Source organism: Pinus tabuliformis, chromosome 5_1, assembly GCF_031772625.1.
Source record: "Pinus tabuliformis cultivar Carrire ecotype Pingquan chromosome 5_1, CPIR1, whole genome shotgun sequence".
Lineage (NCBI taxonomy): Eukaryota > Viridiplantae > Streptophyta > Pinopsida > Pinales > Pinaceae > Pinus > Pinus tabuliformis.
The window spans coordinates 630,558,776-630,585,322 of NC_142305.1; the positions used below are offsets into that span (position 1 = coordinate 630,558,776).

At 42.1% G+C, this 26,547-nt stretch overlaps 1 protein-coding gene across 1 annotated transcript in view; it reads left to right on the forward strand.

Annotated features, from left to right (window-relative positions):
• Nucleotides 1-548: 548 nt before the first annotated feature.
• The window catches only part of LTO1 (NAD(P)H dehydrogenase (quinone)s), a 207,115-nt gene continuing 181,116 nt past the window's right edge, over nt 549-26,547 (forward strand). The window contains exons 1-2 of the mRNA XM_089432656.1: nt 549-761; nt 1,045-1,357. Coding sequence (XP_089288782.1) covers nt 582-761; nt 1,045-1,357 — 493 coding nt within the window. The 5' untranslated portion in view covers nt 549-581. The remainder of the gene's footprint in view (nt 762-1,044; nt 1,358-26,547) is intronic.

The window sequence follows — 26,547 nt, forward strand, 5'->3', positions numbered from 1 at the left end:
TAAGCATATATGGGGAAAAGAATTGGGTAGAAAGAAGAAGTATTATGTCCAAGAATTCAATCCCACATGTGATCACCAACAAAAAGAGTACATTGGAGCTAGCATTTCATGGAGAGCAAAGATTCTTATTGCTCAATTAAGAACTAACTCGCATCAACTATGGTGTGAAACAGGTCGGTGGTAAACACCTAAAAAAGCTTGGGAAGAGCAGGTGTGTACTTTTTGCACTTCCAAGGTAGTGGAATCGAAAAAACATTTCATTTTGGAATGTGATGCTTTCAGATACATCAAGAACTGTTACAGTCATATGTTAACATCGGTTCACTGAAGAAACTCTTAAAGAGTTGAGTCAGCTCATCATTAATTTAAATAATAATTGAATTGCAAAAAAACAAAAAACATAAAAACTAATGGTCCAATAGCCGTTAAATTTTTATTTCAATTCATTACAGTGATTTGTGTGAAGATGCTTAAATAAGCCCGACGGTCGACTACCATGGGCGGTTAAGTGTGCATTATCCACAAGTTATTATAAAAATAAACATGACAAAGGTGTACCATCAACTCCCAAATTCAAATAAATGGCTGTGGCATCTGCAATCCCTCTGCCCAGTGTTTCCTTCTCTACCAGAGCCCCAAATTCAGATACCCAAATATGTTGTAACCTCAGTTCCTCTCTTACAGGCAAATTCTCCGGCGCTTCAAAATATTTTGGATTAAGTTTGTTCTCGAAAACTATCGGCCATGGTTGTCTCGCAACGGTAATCAATTCGTCTGAATTCTCTAACTTTATTTGGCTCAGAGCCCTGGATGAATTCGCGCTCATAATGTTCTATATGTGAATTGTAAGAAACCTTTCGCAAATGTTGAATAAACTCACGTTTCTGACCTGCACTCACACATAAGGTTTTCAGCACAGAATATTTGAATTGGACTTTTGTAACATTTTGAGTTTGGACAATTATGAAGTCCCGAAATAGGTAATTGAGTTTGATTTGAATCGGGTCGTTATATTTGGATTTCTGATCGGACGTATTGGTGCAGAGGGTACCCCAATTCAAACATTTGTCTATACATGCCAGTAAATCATCTCCTGATGGTGGGGAGTCGAAGCCGGCACAGTTGTCGACTGAAAAGCCAGAGACTGCTAGCTCACAGCCTAATTATTCAGACGAGAAACAGAATGAAAATGATGGGGCGATTTCGTGGTATGGATTGGGTGCAGTGATTGCAGGGCTAGGGTTCATGGAAACCGCATACTTGACATACATGAAAGTGACGAATAGTGATGTCTATTGCCCTGTGGGAGGTGGTAGCTGCGGAGATGTTCTCAACAGCAGCTATGCCTCTGTGTTCGGTGAGTATTTTTGACATATGTGGCTTATGTGGTTATTAATGAACAATGGTCGTCTGGTGGAGAGTATTTAGCTCATTATTGTTATGATTGTTATAGTTCCATCTCAACCCTTGATAAGAAAAAATCTGAATGTTTTTTAAGTTTAAATGGATAATAGTTATTGTTTAAATAGATCAAGAAAGATAAAATCCAGATGGATTTCTGTTTTCATACGATTCTAATTAAGAGAAACACGACATCAACTATTATTTCATTTCTTTAGGGCTAACACACGTACATTCACCGAGTGCTTGAAGGTCTTCCCACCATAGCTGTAGAGCACGGAAAGAGTTAACCAGCCATATATTGGGTATTTAATGTTTTCAGAGCAGCACGCGACTTAACGCGATAACACGGGAGCGGACAAATTCGGCATTAAATAATATTTGCCCCCTCCCGTATTATCGGACTAAGTGGCGTGCTGCTCTGAGGGCATTAAATACTCAATATATGGCTGGTTAGCTCCAGCCGTAGAGCACCCCCTTTTATGCGATTATTATTATTGAAGGATATTAAGACTAACAATTTACTTTCATTCATAGAGTACATAGAAAGCTATTATTGCATTAATATAGGGCTTTACTGGAGGTTGTGGATACTATATTATTTCGAGAACAATAACTCTTCTTGGGTCTGCTCGATTGAATGGGGAAAGAATATGGCTTGGCATTCTATCAATGTTGACTTTGCCAGTGAGTTGGACAGTGTTGAGAAATCCATAGGGCAGCTAATCAAGGTTTCTTTCTAGGTTGCGCGAAACAGGGAAACGGGTACAAGTTTCCGAAATGGGAACCGATACGAAACGCAACCTCCCCAAATTTTGGAAACGGGGAAATGCGAATATATATATATATATATATATATATATATATATAAAGACATTTAAGAAATATGTGCAATCATAAAGCATATATGATACATTCTAATTTATTACATTATGATAAAATTGTCAATTGTCAATGCATAAATTATAAGTCTCTAAATTTACATCACATTTACTCATGAATGATCACATAATGAAAATAGAAATATCCAAAATCAGCCACGAGAAATTTCTAATTTCTTGTCTTGTGCTTGATTGGGAGTCTCTTCCTACATAGTCGAACGACCTTAGTGCTCTTGATTAAATACAAGTTTCATACCCTAATACCCTACATGCTTTTCATTATTGGGAGTCTCCCCTGCATAGAGGGCTTGGTTCTCTTGATTAAATACAAGTTCCATACCCTAGTACATGATAAAATCCAATGGAAACGTTGCAATCCCCCCAATCCTGAAATCCTGAAAAACAGATAAGTTTGCTGGATTTTGAGTGAGATCTAAAATTCTACTTTCTCCATATGAAATCCAATGAGGGCGAAACTACTTTCAAACATCCCGAGTCATTTCATGGTAATGTTAAAAATTTAAGTAAAATGATGAAAATGAAAAATAAAGGAGAATATCACTTTTACTTTAAGAATTTAACATTACCATGAACTGCATATGCCTCAAATTTCCTTATGAACTGCATATCAACACTAGGGCAAAAGTTCACTTTTATAACTTTAGACAGGCATCTAGAAGCAACTAGAAGTCACTAGGATAACCTAAAAATAAATTAGAAAACAAATTTAAAAAAACACAAGTAAAAAGCTGAAACGTGAGTCGTATGGCCCTGAAACGCGTTTTAGGCCGTACTGGCCACGTTTAAGTTTCGTGAAACGTGGCAGTACGGCCTAAAACGCGTTTCAAGGCCGTACCACACACGTTCAATGTTTCGTACTCATTTCCGTACGGAAACGCCCCCTTGCCTTATGTTTCCTGCAATATAGGTTTCTTTAATTTGATTTCTCTTTAACATGACAATTTCTAGTGATTTCTTATTACTTCTTTTTTTGTTATTAAGTTCTTATCATCAAGACAATTGCCAAAATAATGAAGATCACAAAGACAACAAGAAGAACACCAGAGATAGTTTCCAAGCTAGGGCAAAGTCCCTCTCCTAGGGGAAAACCCAAAATTTTCTACTCTTATTCAAGAACCAAATCAAATGAGACAACCAAGACCTCTAGACCAACAATAGATCCTCCACCATCCAAGTTAGCCTTTCAACTATCCTTCCTTTATCAAGATAAAGATTCCCAAGTCAACAAATTGTTATACCATCAAAGTAAAACCAAGTCAATGCAAACTTAGCTCCAATTAGGATCTTCGATCTTCCTTTTATCTCCACAACTTCAGTTCCCTCAGCCCTGCTATTCTATCTTAGACTTTCTTGCACGTGTGACAAATAGAGAAAAATTTAGGTCCTTCTAGGCTCGACAAGAGGCCCCTTCTTCGCATTCATTCTTCTTCCTTGGCAATAGATTTAAACCTTCTTCCAAGTATTTTCCACTTTCTTCCTCCAATTGAATTGCAAATTGAAGTACTTCTTCCTTACCATCCCAATAGGTTGAATATATCTCTTATTTATAGTCTTCATGTTGAAATTTGGTACCGGAGGACAGGTGGTTCCCTTAGGCTTTGATCTTTGGCCTAGGGAAAAGTGTCCAAAAGAATTTATTTTTTCTCCTAAAGTGACTTTATAATTTTATAAAGTTAAATCTAATTTAAAAGTGACTTTAAGTGATAAAGTTATTAAGTCTAATTTTAAAGTGACTTTTATAAAGTCAATGAAAAATTAGAAAAGAAAAGTGACTTTGGAAATAAATGACTAAGTGGGTCTTTATTAAAGTGGGGTGAATTAAAAAATAGAAAGTGAGATTTAAATGAGCATTTAATCTCAACCATTGATCTAAATCTATTTCAGCCATTGGATTTAGAGATCACCCAAAAGTCACTTGGATCACCCAAAAGTCACTTGGAGTTATATTAAAGGAGGAAAAAGAGGAAAAGGTCATTCATTCTTTCATGAGCAGATTGGGAGAAGGAGAGCAAGAGAGCAAGAGAGATTTCTGAGCAGGAAGGAGAAGGAGACAGCAGCTTGGCACACATTCCAAGGCAGCAGTTGAGCAGATTTGTACAGCTGATTCAGCACATAGTGAAAGGCAGATTTTTGCACAAAAATCGAGGAGCAGTTTGCTGATTTTTCTGCACACAAAACGGAGGTCGTACAGCATTTATTGCTGTCCTGTTTGCTGTAATTTCCAGATTGCTGTGAGGCACGGGAAAGGAGATAAGTTGTAAATTTGCTTGCTGATTTTTTGCTGAATAATTCTCACTGTAAAAAGACAATTTTCAGAAATAAAGAAGAGCTCTCAAACTGGTTTTCCCCAAGAGTTGTAGGGGGTTTTTCCAGGGTCAAGTTGACCAAAAATATCAGTGTTTTAATGTGTTTTAATGGCTGTTTTTAATTGCTGATTTTTAATTCTGCAATTTCCAGCATTCTGAAAAATTTCCAGAATTTGTGTTTTCAGCAATATTTATTTTTTTTCAGTCTGTTAAATGTATGGTTATGGGAATGGGCATTTAACTACATGGGAGAAATAAGGAGAAACTGAAAACCGGGGTGGGAAAACAGAAATTTTTACATGGTATCAGAGCTTGAGTGCTGAAGGGCAGTTTGGGACAGCAAAAAGGAAAAATTACAGTTGCTGATTTTTCACTCAGAAAATTCCAGCAAGCTGATTTTTTCATAAACAGCAGTTTTATCTTTACTACAGCAGTGCTATTTTTCAGTTTTAGGACAGCAGGATGTCATTGGGATTGAGGGTGGAGGATAGGCTGGATGGACATATAAATTACAGCGTTTGGAAGGAGAGAATGCAGAGTATCTTTGAGGAAGCAGAAGTCTGGGATATCATGGTGCATACCGCACAGAACCCTGTTGTTGTGTCTACTGATGTTACTCAGTTGGCTGAGTATAAAAAGAAGAACAATAAGGGTAAGAGGCTGATTCTAGACGGAATCAAAGACCATTGCATTCCTCATGTGAGAGGAAAGAGCAATGCCCATGAGATGTGGACAGCATTGTCCAATCTCTACCAGAGTACCAATGAGAACCGGAAGATGGTCCTGAAGGAGAAGCTGAAGAACATTAAGATGGGTAATGATAGTGCAGCTGGATATCTCACAAAGATTACCAATGTGAGAGATGAGTTGGCAGCGATTGGAGAGGCCATTCCATCGACTGAGTTGGTGCGTATTGCAGTGAATGGCCTCCCCCGTTCATGGTTGAACTTTGCTGATGGGGTTTGTGCACGTGAGACCCTTCCCACATGGGAGAGGTTTTGGGATGATTGCATTCAGACAGAGATCAGGAAAGGACAGCTTGGGGCAGCCAAGCCAGTTGAGCAGGATGAGGATATAGCACTGGTGGCAGGAGGCAAGAAAGGCAAAGGGAAGAAGCAGGCTTCCACAAGCAGTGGTGGGGGCAAAGGCAAAGGTAAAGGTAAACAGGGGAACACACAGAAGGACTATTCCAAGGTGAAGTGTTGGAATTGTCAAAAGATGGGACACTATGCAGTTGTGTGTCCGGAGAAGAAGAAGAAGAAGGGGAAGAACCAGGACGTGGCAGCTTCAGCAGAGATTGAGGACTTTGCTGGTCGTTTTGACCGAGAGTTTGCGTTCACTACGTGTGAGTCCTCTAGTGCAGGATCACCTGCTACACAGGTTCAGAGGGAGCATGCTTTTCCCTCGATTAGCGGAGCATCTACAGGTATTTGGTATGTGGACAGTGGGGCTTCACGTCACATGACAAGAGTCCGTGAGTACTTCTCAGAGCTTTCAGAGAGTGGCACTGATATTGAGGTAGTACTCGGTGATGACAGAGTTGTTAGAGCAGTCGGGGTGGGGACAGTGACATTTCAGAGGGAGTCCAAACCTCCCTTGAAGGTGTCAGAGGTTCTTTATGTGCCAGGGATGAGGAAGAACCTCATATCCGTCTCAGCTTTGGAGGACAGAGGATATGACGTACTGTTCAGGGGAGGACAGGTGTTGATGTATCCCAGGGACACTCCAGCTGATTCAGCTAGAGTGATAGGTGTACGCCATGCAAAGGTGTACAAGTTTGCATTTCAGCCCCTTTTGGCATTGAGCAGTAGTACCGACAGCAAAGCTAGCAGTTCTGAGCTGTGTGAGATTTGGCACCGCAGGATGGGACATATGTATCATGGAGCCTTGAGGACATTGCGGGAGATCACTACAGGTGTGCCAGATTTCAGTACTGATCACTTTGATACTTGCAGAGGTTGTGCGATGGGCAAATTTGCCAAATCCCCTTTTCCCAGCAGTGACAGCAGAGCGACGGGGATACTTGATTTGATTCATTCCGATGTGAGCGGTCGGATGTCTCATGTTTCCTTGAGTGGGTATGAGTACTATGTTTTATTCATTGATGATCACTCCAGGAGGACCTGGATTTATTTCTTGAAGACCAAGAGTGAGGTCTTCAAGCGGTTTCAGGAGTTCAGAGCTCTTGTGGAGACACAGACAGGCCGAAAGATCAAGTCCTTGAGGTCGGACAATGGAGGAGAGTACACCCTTGGAGAGTTTGTTGACTATTGTGCGGAGGCAGGCATTAGGAGGGAGTTCACTGTTCCTTACAACCCCCAGCAGAACGGGGTTGCGGAGAGGAAGAACAGATCCATCATAGAGGCTGCCAAAGCTATGTTACATGATCAGGGGTTGCCATTGTTCTTGTGGGCAGAGGCCTGCAACACAGCTGTTTACTTGCAGAACAGGAGTCCGCATCGTGCCTTGGGGCACATGACTCCGGAGGAGGCTTTCTCTGGGAAGAAGCCTGATCTTGGTCATCTTCATATCTTTGGATGCATTACATACTCCTATATACCCAAGGAGAAGAGGACCAAACTAGAGCCCACCGCAGAGAAGGGTATCTTTGTGGGCTACAGTGAGACCTCAAAGTACATTCCTGCACAGAGGAGAGTTGTTGTCAGACGGGATGTGAAGTTCGAGGAGGACAGGGCCTTTAGGAGGTCACGGGAGTTAGAGTATCTGGATCAGCCAGACCCTCAGCAGCAGTTGAGTCAGTCGCAGGGATCCAGTGGGCAGGGATCAGGAGGATCCGGAGGTACATCTATGAGGATGTCAGGTCCGTCAGTGAGCAGTGGCTCATTGAGCCAGAGGGGTGGTGCTCCGGGCAGCATGCAGAGCAGTTCACTAGGGAGTCCACTGATGGACAGTTCACACGGTACCTCAGCGTCTACAGGTTCAGGTGCAGGCAGGAGGACAACAGACAGACAGTCAGGAGTTCAGGCTACTGATGATGATGAGGAGGAGGAGTTTCATTCTCCGGTGGAAGAAGTGCGCTCAGGGAAGAGGAAGCCGAAGTGGCTTCAGGACACCTTGAGAGATGCCACATCTGTCGCTGAGCCGAAGAGGCCGGTCAGAGAGAGTAGACCACCTAAGAGGTTTTGTAGTTATATGGCGATGGTTACCAGCATCCTTGACTCTGAGCCTTCTAGCTATGAGGAGGCAGCTAGCCAGCAGGTCTGGAGAGAGGCCATGCAGGAGGAGTATTCTTCTATCATGAAGAATGATGTTTGGGAGGTGGTGCCGAGGCCTGAGGGCAAATCCGTGGTTACTTCCAGATGGCTTTACAAGGTAAAGCATGTTGCAGATGGCAGCATTGAGAAATTCAAAGCGAGGTTTGTGGCTAGAGGGTTCTCCCAGGTAGAGGGAGTTGATTATGAGGAGACCTTCGCTCCCGTGGCTCGATATACTTTGATCCGCTCCATTATATCGATAGCAGCAGAGATGGGTTGGAAGATCCACCAGATGGATGTGAAGACCGCATTTCTCAATGGCTTCATACAGGAGGAGGTGTACATTGAGCAGCCACAGGGCTTTGAGGTGCATGGGAAGGAGTCCCATGTGTGCAGATTGAAGAAGGCCCTTTATGGCCTGAAGCAAGCTCCCAGAGCTTGGTACTCCAGGATAGATGCATACTTGCAGGGGATGGGTTTCACAAAGAGTGAGGCAGATCCGAACCTTTACTTTATTGTGATTGGTGAGGAGCCTCTCATTCTGGTGCTGTATGTGGATGACTTGATCATTACGGGTGCAGAGAGACTCATAGAGCACTGTAAGAGAGATCTTGCGGCGGAGTTTGAGATGAAGGACATCGGCTTGATGCATTACTTTTTGGGTTTGGAGGTGTGGCAGGAGGAGGGGCATTTCTTCCTGGGGCAGGGGAAGTATATTGTGGACATCCTTAGCAGATTCCACATGGAGGATTGTAGACCCATGTCGACACCGATGATCACCAACTGGAAGAAGCTTCATGCTTCGGATTCCGAGTTGGTGGATCCCACATTGTACAGGCAGCTGATTGGTTCCTTGATGTATTTGGTCAACACTAGACCAGATATCTGTTTTGCAGTCAACACGATGAGTCAGTTTATGTGTGAGCCTAGGAAGGTTCACTGGGTGGCTGCAAAACACATTTTGCGGTACTTGCAGGGGACAGTGGATTATGGTCTGGACTACAGGCAGGGAGATGGAGTGAGATTGGCAGGATACACTGATTCTGATTGGGCAGGTTGTGCTTCTGATAGGAAGAGCACTTCAGGGTGTTGTTTTGGGTTGGGTTCAGCAGTAGTGTCATGGTTCAGCCGGAAGCAGCAGTCAGTAGCACTGAGTTCAGCGGAAGCAGAGTATATGGCAGCCAGTCTAGCTAGTTGTGAGGCCATCTGGCTTCGCAAGATGTTGTTTGGCTTATTTGGTCAGCCGTTGAGACCTTCAGTGATTTACTGTGATAATCAGAGTTGCATTAAACTCACGGAGAATCCAGTATTTCATGACAGGTCAAAGCATATCGGGATGAGATATCATTTCATCAGAGACTATGTTCAGAAGGGAGCTGTGAAGCTTGAGTATATTTCCACTGATGAGCAGGTTGCAGATATACTTACCAAAGCCTTACCACGGGGCAAGCATGTCTACTTCAGAGACAAGATGGGTGTGGTGAGGAACACCTTCCTCGGTAAGAGGGAGTGTTGAAATTTGGTACCGGAGGACAGGTGGTTCCCTTAGGCTTTGATCTTTGGCCTAGGGAAAAGTGTCCAAAAGAATTTAATTTTTCTCCTAAAGTGACTTTATAATTTTATAAAGTTAAATCTAATTTAAAAGTGACTTTAAGTGATAAAGTTATTAAGTCTAATTTTAAAGTGACTTTTATAAAGTCAATGAAAAATTAGAAAGGAAAAGTGACTTTGGAAATAAATGACTAAGTGGGTCTTTATTAAAGTGGGGTGAATTAAAAAATAGAAAGTGAGATTTAAATGAGCATTTAATCTCAACCATTGATCTAAATCTATTTCAGCCATTTGATTTAGAGATCACCCAAAAGTCACTTGGATCACCCAAAAGTCACTTGGAGTTATATTAAAGGAGGAAAAGGAGGAAAATGTCATTCATTCTTTCATGAGCAGATTGGGAGAAGGAGAGCAAGAGAGCAAGAGAGATTTCTGAGCAGGAAGGAGAAGGAGACAGCAGCTTGGCACACATTCCAAGGCAGCAGTTGAACAGATTTGTACAGCGGATTCAGCACATAGTGAAAGGCAGATTTTTGCACAAAAATCGAGGAGCAGTTTGCTGATTTTTCTGCACACAAAACGGAGGTCGTACAGCATTTATTGCTGTCCTGTTTGCTGTAATTTCCAGATTGCTGTGAGGCACGGGAAAGGAGATAAGTTGTAAATTTGCTTGCTGATTTTTTGCTGAATAATTCTCACTGTAAAAAGACAATTTTCAGAAATAAAGAAGAGCTCTCAAACTGGTTTTCCCCAAGAGTTGTAGGGGGTTTTTCCAGGGTCAAGTTGACCAAAAATATCAGTGTTTTAATGTGTTTTAATGGCTGTTTTTAATTGCTGATTTTTAATTCTGCAATTTCCAGCATTCTGAAAAATTTCCAGAATTTGTGTTTTCAGCAATATTTATTTTTTTTCAGTCTGTTAAATGTATGGTTATGGGAATGGGCATTTAACTACATGGGAGAAATAAGGAGAAACTGAAAACCGGGGTGGGAAAACAGAAATTTTTACACTTCAAGTGTGGACGAATTCCCTTATTGAGGCCGACTTGATATTAGAGTGAGCCAACTTGGTGGAGGAGGGACAAAAGACTTAGAAAAATAATTTTCTTTCTTTACATAAAAAACCCAAGAAGGGTCTAATACATGACGACAAGGACTATGACTCAAGACACTAGCCTAGAAGCACTCAATGGATGCTTTGACCTATAAACATAATAATTGAGCATGAAGCCCATGCTTTATAAAAATAATTTTCTTCTAATCTTTACAATATTTTTTCTTTTCTTCTCTTTACAAATACATAAGAATTACATCATGAGCCAAATACAATTATGAAGATCGATACTAGTTACATTTTCAATACTCCCTCTTAACTAGGGACGTATTCATAATTGTTCAACCGGTACAACATTGACCTCAATTTGAAATGTTCCAAGAAGAGTACAACAACATATGCAATGCTAGATACCATCAAGGCCAAAAACTGCCAAGGTATCAATTCAACACATCAAAGATCCAAGTGTCAAGACACCATTTCAAGGATCCAAGTGTCATCACCAAGACACCAATTCAAGGATCCAAGTGTCATCTCCAAGACACTAATACAAGGATCTAAGATACTAACAGGGACTAAGGTGTCATCAAGGCAACTTGCCACTATAGGTACCATTAGGCTACAACCCTGGTATCAATCTAACAGGATATAGATACCATCTAGGCCTTCATGCTAAGACACCAACCCTCACAGGGATCTAGGTATCATCAAGGTCAAATCTAAAATGGAGCTCCATCACGACCAAGATACCCTCCACACTGGGATCTAGAAATAATCAAGGCCAAATCATAACATGAGATATCAATACCAACTAGGCTAAGATTTCCTCCCAAGTACCATCATTCGGGCACACAACCTAAGGTACTCATCTTTCCCTCTCAACCAAATCAATCCAAGTATGCTTATCAAATATTCAAATTTCTCAAGGAGAGATCAACACATCAACTGCTTTTTCATCCATCAGAACCAATGTTACTTGGGAGCGGGAGCGGGAGCGGGAGCGGGAGCGGGAGCGACCATTTTCAGAAGCTCCCGGTTTGGGAGCGAATCGGGGAGCGATTTTTTAAAAATATATAGATTTTTTATATTTTTTAATTTTTGATACATATATGTCAACAAAAACATGTAGAATGATGAAATAGACATAAAAAACATAAAAAAACATAAATTGATCATTGAACCATATATCACATCAATCATCTAGAAATTATAATCGTGATTCGTCATCAACCATGTCCACAAGTTAGTAAAATACATATTACAACTGCAACATAACATGAAGTTGATACATTGAAGTTGAAAGCTTTCAGAATTGAAAATTCAATAACATTTATCATCATTGATCACCAAAGTAACAAGTTGTACTTGTAAGCCAAGTTTAACCATTACAAGAAGTAATATCGAAGATATTTCTAAGTCCTAACTTCTAACTGTTAACATGATATGAAATGTTAAAAATTTATAAAATGAAACATGAATAATGAGATGAAATGAAACAACTTTAGTCTTTCACAAAACATCATATTCATAATTCACAATCATTACCAATGAGTTATAATTGCCAAGGCCCAACTTCAAACTTCAAATTTTCATTGTCACAGTGATATGAAAGAGTCAAGAGTCAAGAGTCAAGGACTCAAAACTCAACACTGAACAGTTATGAAAACTAAAGTGACAAGTCTAATAGAAACTAAAAAAGACAAGTAAACTGTAAATCTACAAGTGGCCCTTGCCACGAGAGTCTCCAGGAGTATAAGTAGGTCGTGGTGGTCTTCTAGGAGTCTCCCGCCTAGACCGACGACCAGAACTAGAGCCTCCACGCGAGGGTGTCGATGGAGGTGGCGACAGCAATGGAACAAGACTCGGGCCCCGAGAACTGCTACTGGATGGTGGAGGTGGAGGTGGCATGGCTGCTGCAGCTGCTTCAGCTTCATCCCGTACAAGCTCCTCTTCTAGTTCTTCCATATGTACAATGCCATCCTCCAAATTGTCGTCCTCAGGGTGATTGTCCCAAATTTTATATGTGGGATCTTCATTAGCCCGATCACAGTAATGGCTCAACAACCTCAAATTGTAGTGCACATAAACCAAGCTTTCTGCTCGGTTTTCGTTGAGCCTGTTTCTTTTCACATTATGTATATAACTGTAGGTGCTCCAACACCTCTCTGCAGAAGAAGAATTTACAACCTGTGCAAGAACTTTTTTTGCCAATTTTGGCAAATGTCCGTCGCCGCCATATGTTTCCCACCATGTGAGAGAATCAAATTTATCTTTGTCGTCCATTGCATGGAAGTTACCATACAAACCACTGCCAGTGAAGTATCTGCCTATTTCAAGGCGCACAGCTGCACATTCCTCCCTGTCAGGCACCAACTTTTCTAATGCTTCCAGATATCCTCTAGTTACCTCTCGATCTAAATGGGGTTTGGTCCTAACACCACCCCCTGCTGCAGGTTTGCCCAACCAAGAATCTGAGTAGTATTTTGGCGTAAGGATATACGCCAAGCAATGTAGTGGAAGGTTAAGCCTATTCCACCGTTCACACACACAATCGTGAATCAGTTTGTACAAGTCGGGATCTCTGTTATGAACAATGTCTTTTATTTCCCCCAACATGGTATCCATTTGCTCATACACCTCGCCAATCACTGGTTTGTCTGTATCTGCAAATCGAATCATGTTATAAATTGGCTTGGTGAAATCCAATACCTGTCTCACAGTTGTCCAAAACTGCCCATCAAGAGCGGCCTCCTCCACCGTTTCAAAACCTGCAATGTCAGCTACATTTGTAGCCCTTTCCTTTAACACCTGCCAATGTGGACTTGATACCATGCTAGCTAATGCCTCTCTTACCTTCAAAAGGCGCCTGAAGGTGAGGTAATAGCTACCAAATCTAGTCCTCGCAATCTTCAGCAACTCCAATCTCGAGTGACTGCGGAAAAGGCCATGGGTATTGCTATGATTTGTAATAAATTTTATCATTTTTTTTCCTTTCTTGTACAAATCACCAATCCATTGGTATTGTTCATTTTTGTTTTTGACAATATCATGCAACAGAAGGTTCAATGTGTGAACCAAACATCCAGACCAAAATATGTTCGGGTATTTATCCTCAATAATTGCTCCCGCTGCCTTACAATTAGGAGCATTATCAGTGATGACTTGGATGACATTGTATGGGCCAATACGCTCAATTGTTTCAAGCAATGCTTCTGCAATGTTGATAGCGGTCTTGAACTTGTCTGAGTAATCATGTGCAGCTAGAAAGATGGGACCACTTCGGGACACAACAATAACACTTATCAATGGCTTGCCTTTTACATTTGTCCATCCATCAGATACAATGGACACCCCATTGTCAGTCCAAGAACTTGTCATTTTATTCAAAGAATGTGATATTTTTGCTTTTTCATGATCAAGGCCAACAGTTCTTGCCTTGTCATACCCAGGGCTCTTGTATCCTTTAGGGGCATCATTTATGGCAGAAACCATTTCGTGCCAATAAGGTGAGCGTAGAACATTGAATGGTATCCCACATGCATAGAGGAACCTGTAAACTTTTGAATCCACATCATTCCTACACCCCTCATCAAGGAAATCTGATATGGTTCTACGGCGTAAAGATGATGACCCTGTGCCTCCATGTGCATATCCACTGCCTTGGGAGGATGCTGAAGGAGTTCTTTGTGAGCTTGGTTCAAAGAAACCCCTTGATCTTTTTGCTCTGTATTGGGCGTCCTCCTCTTCCTTTATGTATTTGGCTCTATCTGCTGTTGACACCGCGTTACAAGTTTTGATTCCTATTTGTTTCTCTCCATCCCATGGCCTTTTCCCGCAGAGGTGTCTTCTAGCACGGGTGTATGAGCCTGTGTAATCAGTGTTGCAATGGGGGCAATGAAATTTAGTGGTTCCACCCCCTCTCCCTGTTTCAGCCTTGTGAACATATTTCCACAATGGAGTTTGGTCTTGTTTAGTTTTTCAACTTTTTTGACCCTCATGTTCACCCTCCTCCACATCCTCCTCACTGGGGTTTTCACCCATTTGACTTCCTCCGGCTTCTTCATCCACCTCTTCAGTTTCAGGCCCCCTCCGTTTCCTACTCTCCACCACCATAATAACTAGAAAGGGGACCAGGAAGAGGAAAATGCCAATAAAAATCCCCAGGTCCATCGTGTTTGATGTTTGTAGGGTTTGAGTCTTGAATCTGCAAATTAATTTAGTTTATTGGGATTAATTCATTTAATTTATTAATTTAATTTAAATTAATGATCTTTAAACTCAAACAGGTAAATTAAACTAACCAAATTAACTACCTAACCAGCTAAACTAACTAAATGATTAAGTTACTTACCTCTGCAAGCTTGCTCCTCGCTCCTTGGCACTTGCTCCTCGCTCCTCAGCTCTGGCTCCTTGCTCCTCAGCTCTTGCTCCTTGCTCCTTTGCTCTTGCTCAGCTCTCAATCTCAAGCTCAATGAAGTTGAAATGAGTTTTTTTTTGGCCCATTGGGCTTATAAACAAAAAAAAATTAGTTAAATTTTTTTAATTTTTCGGGTCCGGCGGAATTTTTTTCCGCCGAACCGCTCCCGGCCGGTTAAAAATCGCTCCCGGAGCGTTTTTTAATGCCCGGGAGCGATCGCTCCCCGATCGCTCCCGGGCATTAAAAAGCGCTCCGGGAGCTCGGGAGCGATCGCTCCCTGAAACGCTCCCTATCAGAGCAGGGAGCGTAAATTTTTTTAAGGGAGCGCGCTCCCGACCCGCTCCCGAGCCGCTCCCGCCCGGAGCGCGCTTCGGGAGCGGGTTCGAAGGGGGGGGGGGGCGCTCCCCCGCAACACTGATAAGAACATATTGTAGCTTCACGACCTCAATCACTTCCACTATATTGGTTGTTATTGTTGAGAAATCTAGGGCAGCTAGATTAGAGTGATTTCTCTTACTTAGATAAATATTTGTGATGTTCTTTTACTTAACTTGATGTACTTGTAGGTAGCTTCTTCTTTACTTGATTATTATAGTGTTATTTTATCATCGAACAACTACCAAACTATGAAGATTGAAGAGAGAAGAGCACACAAAATATAGGCTACTAGCCATGGCCAAAACCTCTCCTCTTGAGAGGAAAACCCACAAGAATTCTTCTCTTCTTTTAGAATCTTCAAATGATGAATTCCAAGACCAAGACCCCTCCAAGACCAAGTCAAACTCTTCTTTGATGAGCTTCTCTTCTGCAAAGTCAACGGCAGTCAAACTTGCTCCAATACTTCAGATTTCGGCCTCTCTTTAGAATTTCAACTTACTGCTTTAAGGCTGCAATTTTTGTCCCTTCCTACAATCTCTGATTTTCGCATGTGTGGGTAGATTAATGGCTGAAATGACCTTTTCTCTCTTTCGCTTGATGTGCTTCCTCTTCCTTGATAATTCGATTTTCTTTCTTGATTTCCTTGGTACCAAAACTAAGCTTCTAGATAGTTCTATAATTCGGTCTTCTTGCAACAAGTTGATGCCCTAACTTCTTCGTACGTGTGGAGGATGGTAGCGCAAAAACGGTTCCAAAACTTTGATTTTGCTTCTCCTTTTGTTGTCCTCTTTTCGCTGGCTATTATGGTCTTCTTCTTATCTCTAATTGAACTTGTTAAATGATCCACAAATGAGGTCGAGTGCCTATTATATATAGGCTTCATGGAGGCTCTCAATAGGCTGACTAGACATCTCTTGGACGCTGACTTCACTGCTTTGTAGGCCAACTTGTTCTTGGAGGGAGTATTTTAGCTCTTTCTGACTTACAAAAATTCTTTTGACATGATACAATATTCCCAATGGGGTCTTTTACATATTACAATGACTCAATTGACTTCTTGACTCTACGACAAACCCTAGAAGCACTCAATGGGTGCTTGACCTATAGATAAATTGTCCTTGAGCATGAAATCCATGCTACAAAAATAATAATAATAATTTTTCTTTCTTCTTACAATATACAAGAATCAAGAGTACATTGTATATTCATGAAGACTGAACCTCGTTACATACTTCAATGCTCCCTCTTAACTAGGGAGGTATTCATAATACGTACAAGGTACTTGGACATTCTCAAACTGAAGAAATCTTATAAGAAGAGTCAGATTGGTAAGCCATCTCATAAGCTATTTATTCAACTTACATCAATGCTTCTCATCATATCAACCAACATTGTCATATAGTAAGGCCTTGACTAACAACTCTATCTCTCCACTAGATTAGAGCACAATGCTGGGGAGAGAATGACTAATAAAAACCTTCATCATTGTCTCTCAAGGCACATACCCCATCCGGATGTTCACAAGGTATGTCCTTTTAGGACCATTCCCATCTTGGATTTATACAACCTCATGGAATTTCCTCTTCAACTACTCTTACCTATTGGATGCCCTACCTCATCCTCAAAGAGTATTGGAATCAATTTCACATGCTTACCGAAGCCTCCATTCTTTCTTTATAAAGAAGACAAGAATGATGTGTCTATCTCTCCCTCTCAACTAGGGAGGATCTACTCATTCCTATAAAGGGAATATACCCAAGCTCCCTCTTAACTAGGGACTTATTTCCAACGATAACTATCTGCTCTTCAGTGGAGATCATAGTACTATTAGCTGCTTGTACGACTCCTCTTTTCGGCATCATGTCATGAACTTCAACTTCTTCATCATGGACCCTTCTTCTTGTAGGGCATTGACCATCTTTTCCATCACTTCCTTTCAACGAAACATTGTGTTGAACCAATAGTCATGTCATCCTTCTCTTCATCGGGAATTTGTGAAAATTTCTAGATAGAAATCCAACTTCAGTACCTGATATTATTTCTTCTACTTATTAATTCAAAAATAAGTTATTCATAGTGTTTCTATGGCAAATATCGAAATAAATACTACTACAACCTTCACAATTAAAATACTGCGAAAAGTAAATGCAAGGGAAAACTCAATGCGGAAAAAACCGGTGCAGCAGATGGGGGTTTCTTTATTAATCTTCAGCGAAAATCTCATGTACAAAATACAACCAACAGAATATAAGAGGAATCTCTGTGAGAAATTTACTGACAGTTCTCTCACACTTCTCGACGAGATTCTGATCCAAGAGAGGGCCCCCTCTGCGTCTCACTGCGTCAGCTTCTGTGTGAGGACTACGCAGTCCTAACATCAGCCTCTATGATGTCACTCTTTGTCACAGCTTCTGTGCTGTCCCTTCCCTGCTCTGCGTCTTCTGCTCTTGCACTCCTGACTGATGCTGCTACCCTCTCTCTCCTCCTCACCTGCAACTCTCCCTCTGAATTGATTTCCTCTTGCCGAACTTTGACCAGTGAGAAAATCGATTTTACTCGGGTAACTGAGTATCTACCTGGTGTGTTTTCCAAATGCCCATCAAAGTCCTTATAATCCTCTAGTTGAGAACCAATGACCTAGATTAGATTCTAATCAATGGCTCAGATCATTTGGACTCGATCTTCGTCTTCTTCTAGAAGTTTCACCCACAGTTAGATTAATATCCTTTAATTATTTTAATTTGCTAAGTTTAGACTTAGGGTCCCATTAAAAATAATTAATTATTTTAATAAAAATGTCTCCGGGTGGAATTTCCCAAAACAATTTTTGGGTATTGTGGAATACATGTGTCCAAGCCTCCATGCAAATTTTGAGACTTAGAGCACATTTGATGCTACCAGAAATCAACACTCCCTCTTAACGAGAAATGTGCTCTAGCAATGCACCCTGCTGAAGCATCACCCTGTTTTGTAACATCTCCCTCGGGGCTACTGATGTCTGACATCACTACCCACCAACTACTGTGCAAATGCTGCATCCGTACTACTACTGACTTTGGCATTGCCAACATTGCATTTGTACTGCAACTTTCTGCCATTGCAACTGAGAAACCATCTGTTCTGCTACTGAAACAAATTCTCTACCATATCCATATGCTCCCTGAACTGGATGAACTTAGCTCTTCCTAGAGCTTTTCTGAGTACGTCTGCTACCTGATTCCTGTAGAGACATACTGCAACTGTATGCCCCACGCTGAACACAGTCTTTGATAAAGTGACATTTGATATCAATTTGTTTCGACCGACCATGAAACACTGGATTCTCAGAGAGTTTAATACAACTCTGATTATCGCAGAAATGTTGAAATTTGGTACCGGAGGACAGGTGGTTCCCTTAGGCTTTGATCTTTGGCCTAGGGAAAAGTGTCCAAAAAGAATTTAATTTTTCTCCTAAAGTGACTTTATAATTTTATAAAGTTAAATTTAATTTAAAAGTGACTTTAAGTGATAAAGTTACTAAGTCTAATTTTAAAGTAACTTTTATAAAGTAAATGAAAAATTAGAAAGGAAAAGTGACTTTGGAAATAAATGACTAAGTGGGTCTTTATTAAAGTGGGGTGAATTAAAAAATAGAAAGTGAGATTTAAATGAGCATTTAATCTCAACCATTGATCTAAATCTATTTCAGCCATTGGATTTAGAGATCACCCAAAAGTCACTTGGATCACCCAAAAGTCACTTGGAGTTATATTAAAGGAGGAAAATGAGGAAAAGATCATTCATTCTTTCATGAGCAGATTGGGAGAAGGAGAGCAAGAGAGCAAGAGAGATTTCTGAGCAGGGAGGAGAAGGAGACAGCAGCTTGGCACACATTCCAAGGCAGCAGTTGAACAGATTTGTACAGCTGATTCAGCACATAGTGAAAGGCAGATTTTTGCACAAAAATCGAGGAGCAGTTTGTTGATTTTTCTGCACACAAAACGGAGGCCGTATAGCATTTATTGCTGTCCTGTTTGCTGTAATTTCCAGATTGCTGTGAGGCACGAGAAATGAGATAAGTTGTAAATTTGCTTGCTGATTTTTGCTGAATAATTCTCACTGTAAAAAGGCAATTTTCAGAAATAAAGAAGAGCTCTCAAACTGGTTTTCCCCAAGAGTTGTAGGGGGTTTTTCTAGGGTCAAGTTGACCAAAAATATCAGTGTTTTAATGGCTGTTTTTGATTGCTGATTTTTAATTCTGCAATTTCCAGCGTTCTGAAAAATTTCTAGAATTTGTGTTTTCAGCAATATTCATTTTTTTCAGTCTGTTAAATGTATGGTTATGGGAATGAGCATTTAACTACATGGGAGAAATAAGGAGAAACTGAAAACCGGGGTAGGAAAACAGAGATTTTTACATGGTATCAGAGCTTGAGTGCTGAAGGGCAGTTTGGGACAGCAAAAAGGAAAAATTACAGTTGCTGATTTTTCACTCAGAAAATTCCAGCAAGCTGATTTTTTCATAAACAACAGTTTTATCTTTACTACAGCAGTGCTATTTTTCAGTTTTAGGACAACAAGATGTCATTGGGATTGAGGGTGGAGGATAGGTTGGATGGGCATACAAATTACAGTGTTTGGAAGGAGAGAATGCAGAGTATCTTTGAGGAGGCAGAAGTCTGGGATATCATGGTGCATACCGCACAAAACCCTGTTGTTGTGCCCACTGATGTTACTCAGTTGGCTGAGTATAAAAAGAAGAACAATAAGGGTAAGAGGCTGATTTTAGACGGAATCAAAGACCATTGCATTCCTCATGTGAGAGGAAAGAGCAATGCCCATGAGATGTGGACAACATTGTCCAATCTCTACCAGAGTACCAATGAGAACCGGAAGATGGTCCTGAAGCAGAAGCTGAAGAACATTAAGATGGGTAATGATAGTGCAGCTGGATATCTCACAAAGATTACTAATGTGAGAGATGAGTTGGCAGCGATTGGAGAGGCCATTCCACCCACTGAGTTGGTGCGGATTGCAGTGAATGGCCTCCCCCGTTCATGGTTGAACTTTGCTGATGGGGTTTGTGCACGTGAGACCCTTCCCACATGGGAGAGGTTTTGGGATGATTGTATTTAGACAGAGATCAGGAAAGGTCAGCTTGGGGCAGCCAAGCCAGTTGAGCAGGATGAGGACGTAGCACTGGTGGCAGGAGGCAAGAAAGGCAAAGGGAAGAAGCAGGCTTCCACAAGCGGTGGTGGGGGCAAAGGCAAAGGTAAAGGTAAACATGGGAACACACAGAAGGACTATTCCAAGGTGAAGTGTTGGAATTGTCAAAAGATGAGACACATGCAGTTGTGTCCGGAGAAGAAGAAGAAGAAGGGGAAGAACCAGGACGTGGCAGCTTCAGCAGAGATTGAGGACTTTGCTGGTCGTTTTGACCGAGAGTTTGCGTTCACTACGTGTGAGTCCTCTAGTGCAGGATCACCTGCCACACAAGTTCAGAGGGAGCATGCTTTTCCCTCGATTAGCAGAGCATCTACAGGTATCTGGTATGTGGACAGTGGGGCTTCACGTCACATGACAGGAGTCCGTGAGTACTTCTCAGAGCTTTCAGAGAGTGGCACTGATATTGAGGTAGTACTCGGTGATGACAGAGTTGTTAGAGCAGTCGGGGTGGGGACAGTGACATTTCAGAGGGAGTCCAAACCTCCCTTGAAGGTGTCAGAGGTTCTTTATGTGCCAGGGATGAGGAAGAACCTCCTATCCGTCTCAGCTTTGGAGGACAGAGGATATGAGGTACTGTTCAGGGGAGGACAGGTGTTGATGTATCCCAGGGACACTCCAGCTGATTCAGCTAGAGTGATAGGTGTACGCCATGCAAAGGTGTACAAGTTTGCATTTCAGCCCCTTTTGGCATTGAGAATTAGTACCGACAGCAGAGCTAGCAGTTCTGAGCTGTGTGAGATTTGGCACCGCAGGATGGGACACATGTATCATGGAGCCTTGAGGACATTGCGGGAGATCACCACAGGTGTGCCAGATTTCAGTACTGATCACTTTGATACTTGCAGAGGTTGTGCGATGGGCAAGTTTGCCAAATCCCCTTTTCCCAGCAGTGACAGCAGAGCGACGGGGATACTTGATTTGATTCATTCCGATGTGAGCGGTCGGATGTCTCATGTTTCCTTGAGTGGATATGAGTACTATGTGTTATTCATTGATGATCACTCCAGGAGGACCTGGATTTATTTTTTGAAGACCAAGAGTGAGGTCTTCAAGCGGTTTCAGGAGTTCAGAGCTCTTGTGGAGACTCAGACAGGTCGAAAGATCAAGTCCTTGAGGTCGGACAATGGAGGAGAGTACACCCTTGGAGAGTTTGTTGACTATTGTGCGGAGGCAGGCATTAGGAGGGAGTTCACTGTTCCTTACAACCCCCAGCACAACGGGGTTGCAGAGAGGAAGAACAGATCCATCATAGGGGCTGCCAAAGCCATGTTACATGATCATGGGTTGCCATTGTTCTTGTGGGTAGAGGCCTGCATCACAGCTGTTTACTTGCAGAACAGGAGTCCGCATCGTGCCTTGGGGCACATGACTCCGAAGGAGGCTTTCTCTGGGAAGAAGCCTGATATTGGTCATCTTCATATCTTTGGATGCATAACATACTCCTATATACCCAAGGAGAAGAGGACCAAACTAGAGCCCACCGCAGAGAAGGGTATCTTTGTGGGCTACAGTGAGACCTCAAAGGCCTTTCGGATTTACATTCCTGCACAGAGGAGAGTTGTTGTCAGACGGGATGTGAAGTTCGAGGAGGACAGGGCCTTTAGGAGGTCACGGGAGTTAGAGTATCTGGATCAGCCAGACCCTCAGCAGCAGTTGAGTCAGTCGCAGGGATTCAGTGGGCATGGATCAGGAGGATCCGGAGGTACATCTATGAGGATGTCAGGTCCATCACTGAGCAGTGGCTCGCCGAGCCAGAGGGGTGGTGCTCCGGGCAGCATGCAGAGCAGTTCACAGAGCAGTTCACTAGGGAGTCCACTGATGGACAGTTCACACGGTACCTCAGCTTCTACAGGTTCAGGTGCAGGCAGGAGGACAGCAGACAGACAGTCAGGAGTTCAGGCTACTGATGATGATGAGGAGGAGTTTCATTCTCCAGTGGGAGAAGTGCGCTCAGGGAAGAGGAAGCCCAAGTGGCTTCAGGACACCTTGAGAGATGCCACATCTGTTGCTGAGCCGAAGAGGCCGGTCAGAGAGAGTAGACCACCTGAGAGGTTTTGTAGCTATATGGCGATGGTTACCAGCATCCTTGACTCTGAGCCTTCTAGCTATGAGGAGGCAGCTAGCCAGCAGATCTGGAGAGAGGCCATGCAGGAGGAGTATTCTTCTATCATGAAGAATGATGTTTGGGAGGTGGTGCCGAGGCCTGAGGGCAAATCCGTGGTTACTTCCAGATGGCTTTACAAGGTAAAACATGCTGCAGATGGTAGCATTGAGAAATTCAAAGCGAGGTTTGTGGCTAGAGGGTTCTCCCAGGTAGAGGGAGTTGATTATGAGGAGACCTTCGCTCCCGTGGCTCGATATACTTCGATCCGCTCCATTATATCGATAGCAGCAGAGATGGGTTGGAAGATCCACCAGATGGATGTGAAGACCGCATTTCTCAATGGCTTCATACAGGAGGAGGTGTACATTGAGCAGCCACAGGGCTTTGAGGTGCATGGGAAGGAGTCCCATGTGTGTAGATTGAAGAAGGCCCTTTATGGCCTGAAGCAAGCTCCCAGAGCTTGGTACTCCAGGATAGATGCATACTTGCAGGAGATGGGTTTCACAAAGAGTGAGGCAGATCCGAACCTTTACTTTATTGTGATTGGTGAGGAGCCTCTCATTCTGGTGCTGTATGTGGATGACTTGATCATTACAGGTGCAGAGAGACTCATAGAGCACTGCAAGAGAGATCTTGCGGCGGAGTTTGAGATGAAGGACATCGGCTTGATGCATTACTTTTTGGGTTTGGAGGTGTGGCAGGAGGAGGGGTATTTCTTCCTGGGGCAGGGGAAGTATATTGTGGACATCCTTAGCAGATTCCACATGGAGGATTGTAGACCCATGTCGACACCCATGATCACCAACTGGAAGAAGCTTCATGCTTCGGATTCCGAGTTGGTGGATCCCACATTGTACAGGCAGCTGGTTGGTTCCTTGATGTATTTGGTCAACACTAGACCAGATATCTGTTTTGCAGTCAACACGATGAGTCAGTTTATGTGTGAGCCTAGGAAGGTTCACTGGGTGGCTGCAAAACACATTTTGCGGTACTTGCAGGGGACAGTGGATTATGGTCTGGACTACAGGCAGGGAGATGGAGTGAGATTGGCAGGATACACTGATTCTGATTGGGCAGGTTGTGCTTCTGATAGGAAGAGCACTTCAGGGTGCTGTTTTGGGTTGGGTTCAGCAGTAGTGTCATGGTTCAGCCGGAAGCAGCAGTCAGTAGCACTGAGTTCAGCGGAAGCAGAGTATATGGCAGCCAGTCTAGCTAGTTGTGAGGCTATCTGGCTTCGCAAGATGTTGTTTGGCTTATTTGGTCAGCCGTTGAGACCTTCAGTGATTTACTGTGATAATCAGAGTTGCATTAAACTCACGGAGAATCCAGTATTTCATGACAGGTCAAAGCATATCGGGATCAGATATCATTTCATCAGAGACTATGTTCAGAAGGGAGCTGTGAAGCTTGAGTATATTTCCACTGATGAGCAGGTTGCAGATATTCTTACCAAAGCCTTACCACGGGGCAAGCATGTCTACTTCAGAGACAAGATGGGTGTGGTGAGGAACACCTTCCTCGGTAAGAGGGAGTGTTGAAATTTGGTACCTTCCCTTAGGCTTTGATCTTTGGCCTAGGGAAAAGTGTCCAAAAAGAATTTAATTTTTCTCCTAAAGTGACTTTATAATTTTATAAAGTTAAATTTAATTTAAAAGTGACTTTAAGTGATAAAGTTACTAAGTCTAATTTTAAAGTAACTTTTATAAAGTAAATGAAAAATTAGAAAGGAAAAGTGACTTTGGAAATAAATGACTAAGTGGGTCTTTATTAAAGTGGGGTGAATTAAAAAATAGAAAGTGAGATTTAAATGAACATTTAATCTCAACCATTGATCTAAATCTATTTCAGCCATTGGATTTAGAGATCACCCAAAAGTCACTTGGATCACCCAAAAGTCACTTGGAGTTATATTAAAGGAGGAAAAGGAGGAAAAGGTCATTCATTCTTTCATGAACAGATTGGGAGAAGGAGAGCAAGAGAGCAAGAGAGATTTCTGAGCAGGGAGGAGAAGGAGACAACAGCTTGACACACATTCCAAGGCAGCAGTTGAGCAGATTTGTACAGCTGATTCAGCACATAGTGAAAGGCAGATTTTTGCACAAAAATCGAGGAGCAGTTTGTTGATTTTTCTGCACACAAAACGGAGGCCGTACAACATTTATTGCTGTCCTGTTTGCTGTAATTTCCAGATTGCTGTGAGGCACGGGAAAGGAGATAAGTTGTAAATTTGCTTGCTGATTTTCGCTGAATAATTCTCACTGTAAAAAGGCAATTTTCAGAAATAAAGAAGAGCTCTCAAACTGGTTTTCCCCAAGAGTTGTAGGTGGTTTTTCTAGGGTCAAGTTGACCAAAAATATCAGTGTTTTAATGTGTTTTAATGGCTGTTTTTGATTGCTGATTTTTAATTCTGCAATTTCCAGCATTCTGAAAAATTTCCAGAATTTGTGTTTTCAGCAATATTTATTTTTTTCAGTCTGTTAAATGTATGGTTATGGGAATGGGCATTTAACTACATGGGAGAAATAAGGAGAAACTGAAAACCGGGGTGGGAAAACAAAGATTTTTACAAGAAAATACTGGTTGCCTCCATCCTTTTCCTGAACAAACTCACAAGCAGTTTTCTAAGCCATATAGCTTCGCACGTCGCTGTGCTGGCCGCCATATATTTTGCTTTTGTTGAGCTGAGAGCTACCGACTTCTGCTTCTTGCTGCACCAAGAGATCATTCTTGATCCAACATTGAAACAATTCCGAGAGGTACTTTTTCGGTCTACTGAACTACTTGCCCAATCTGCATTGTGAAACTACTTGCCCAATTTGCATCTGTGAATCCATTCAATTTGATGTCATCTTCTTGGGTGTATTTCAACCCATATCCGACTGTTCCACACACATATCTAAGAATGTGCCTAGCTGCTGCCCAATGCACCCTTTTCGGTTCCACCATGAATTGACTAGGGATGTTGACAACAAAGCAAATGTATGGCCTAGTGTTGACTAGATACACGAGCGACCCAATGAGTTGTCTGTACAAGGTGGGGTCCACCTCCTTGTCTCCTGATGCATCTATTTTCTTCCAGTTGATGATCATGGGCGTAGCCATGGGTCGACAATCCTGCATTCTGAATCTCTTCAGAATCTCTATAGCATATCTTCCTTGTTCAAGGAAGATCTCCCCATCCTTCTGTGACACTTCCAACCCTAGAAAGTAATGCATCAACCCCATATCCTTCATGTCGAATTCTGCTTCAAGATTCTTCTTGTAGTCCTTTACGAGCCTAGATGACCCTGTTAGAAACAAGTCATCCACACATAATACTAGAATAAGTGGCTCATTATCCACCATTAGATAATAGAGATTGGAATCAACATCACTCTTGATGAATCCCAACTGCTGCAAGTAACTATCAGTCCGACCATACCATGCTCTGGGTGCCTGCTTGAGCCCATACAGGGCTTTCTTTAGCCTACATACACGAGTTCTCTTCTCATGAGTTTCAAAGCCTTCGGGCTGTTCTATATACACCTCTTCTTCTATCACCCTGTCCAAGAATGCTGTCTTGACATCCATCTGGTGAATCTCCCATCCCATTTGAGTTGCTAGGGATATAACAGATCCGATAGAGCCAATGTTGCACGAAGCGGGGACGTTTTTTGGAAGCGGGGACGCGGAAGCGTCATTTTCCAAAAATCTAGGAAGCGAAGCGTCTGCTATATATATATATATTTATATTTTTTTGCATACTCGAAACAAACATCCCAAATACCAAATTAGTTGTAGAAGACATGAAAACTTGCATATTTTTGCATAAATCAAGATAGATATAACATCCATTATACATTAATGATTAATTATTCGAGCATCAACCATTTAGATGCATCAACCATCTAGAATCTAGATTCTTCTCCTCTTGTCTAGCGTTTGCCTCTACCTCGATTGTCTAGGGATATTAGTCAACATTGCCCAATTTTGATCAAACTACCTAATTCAAGACTTAAAATATGGTAGAAAAAGC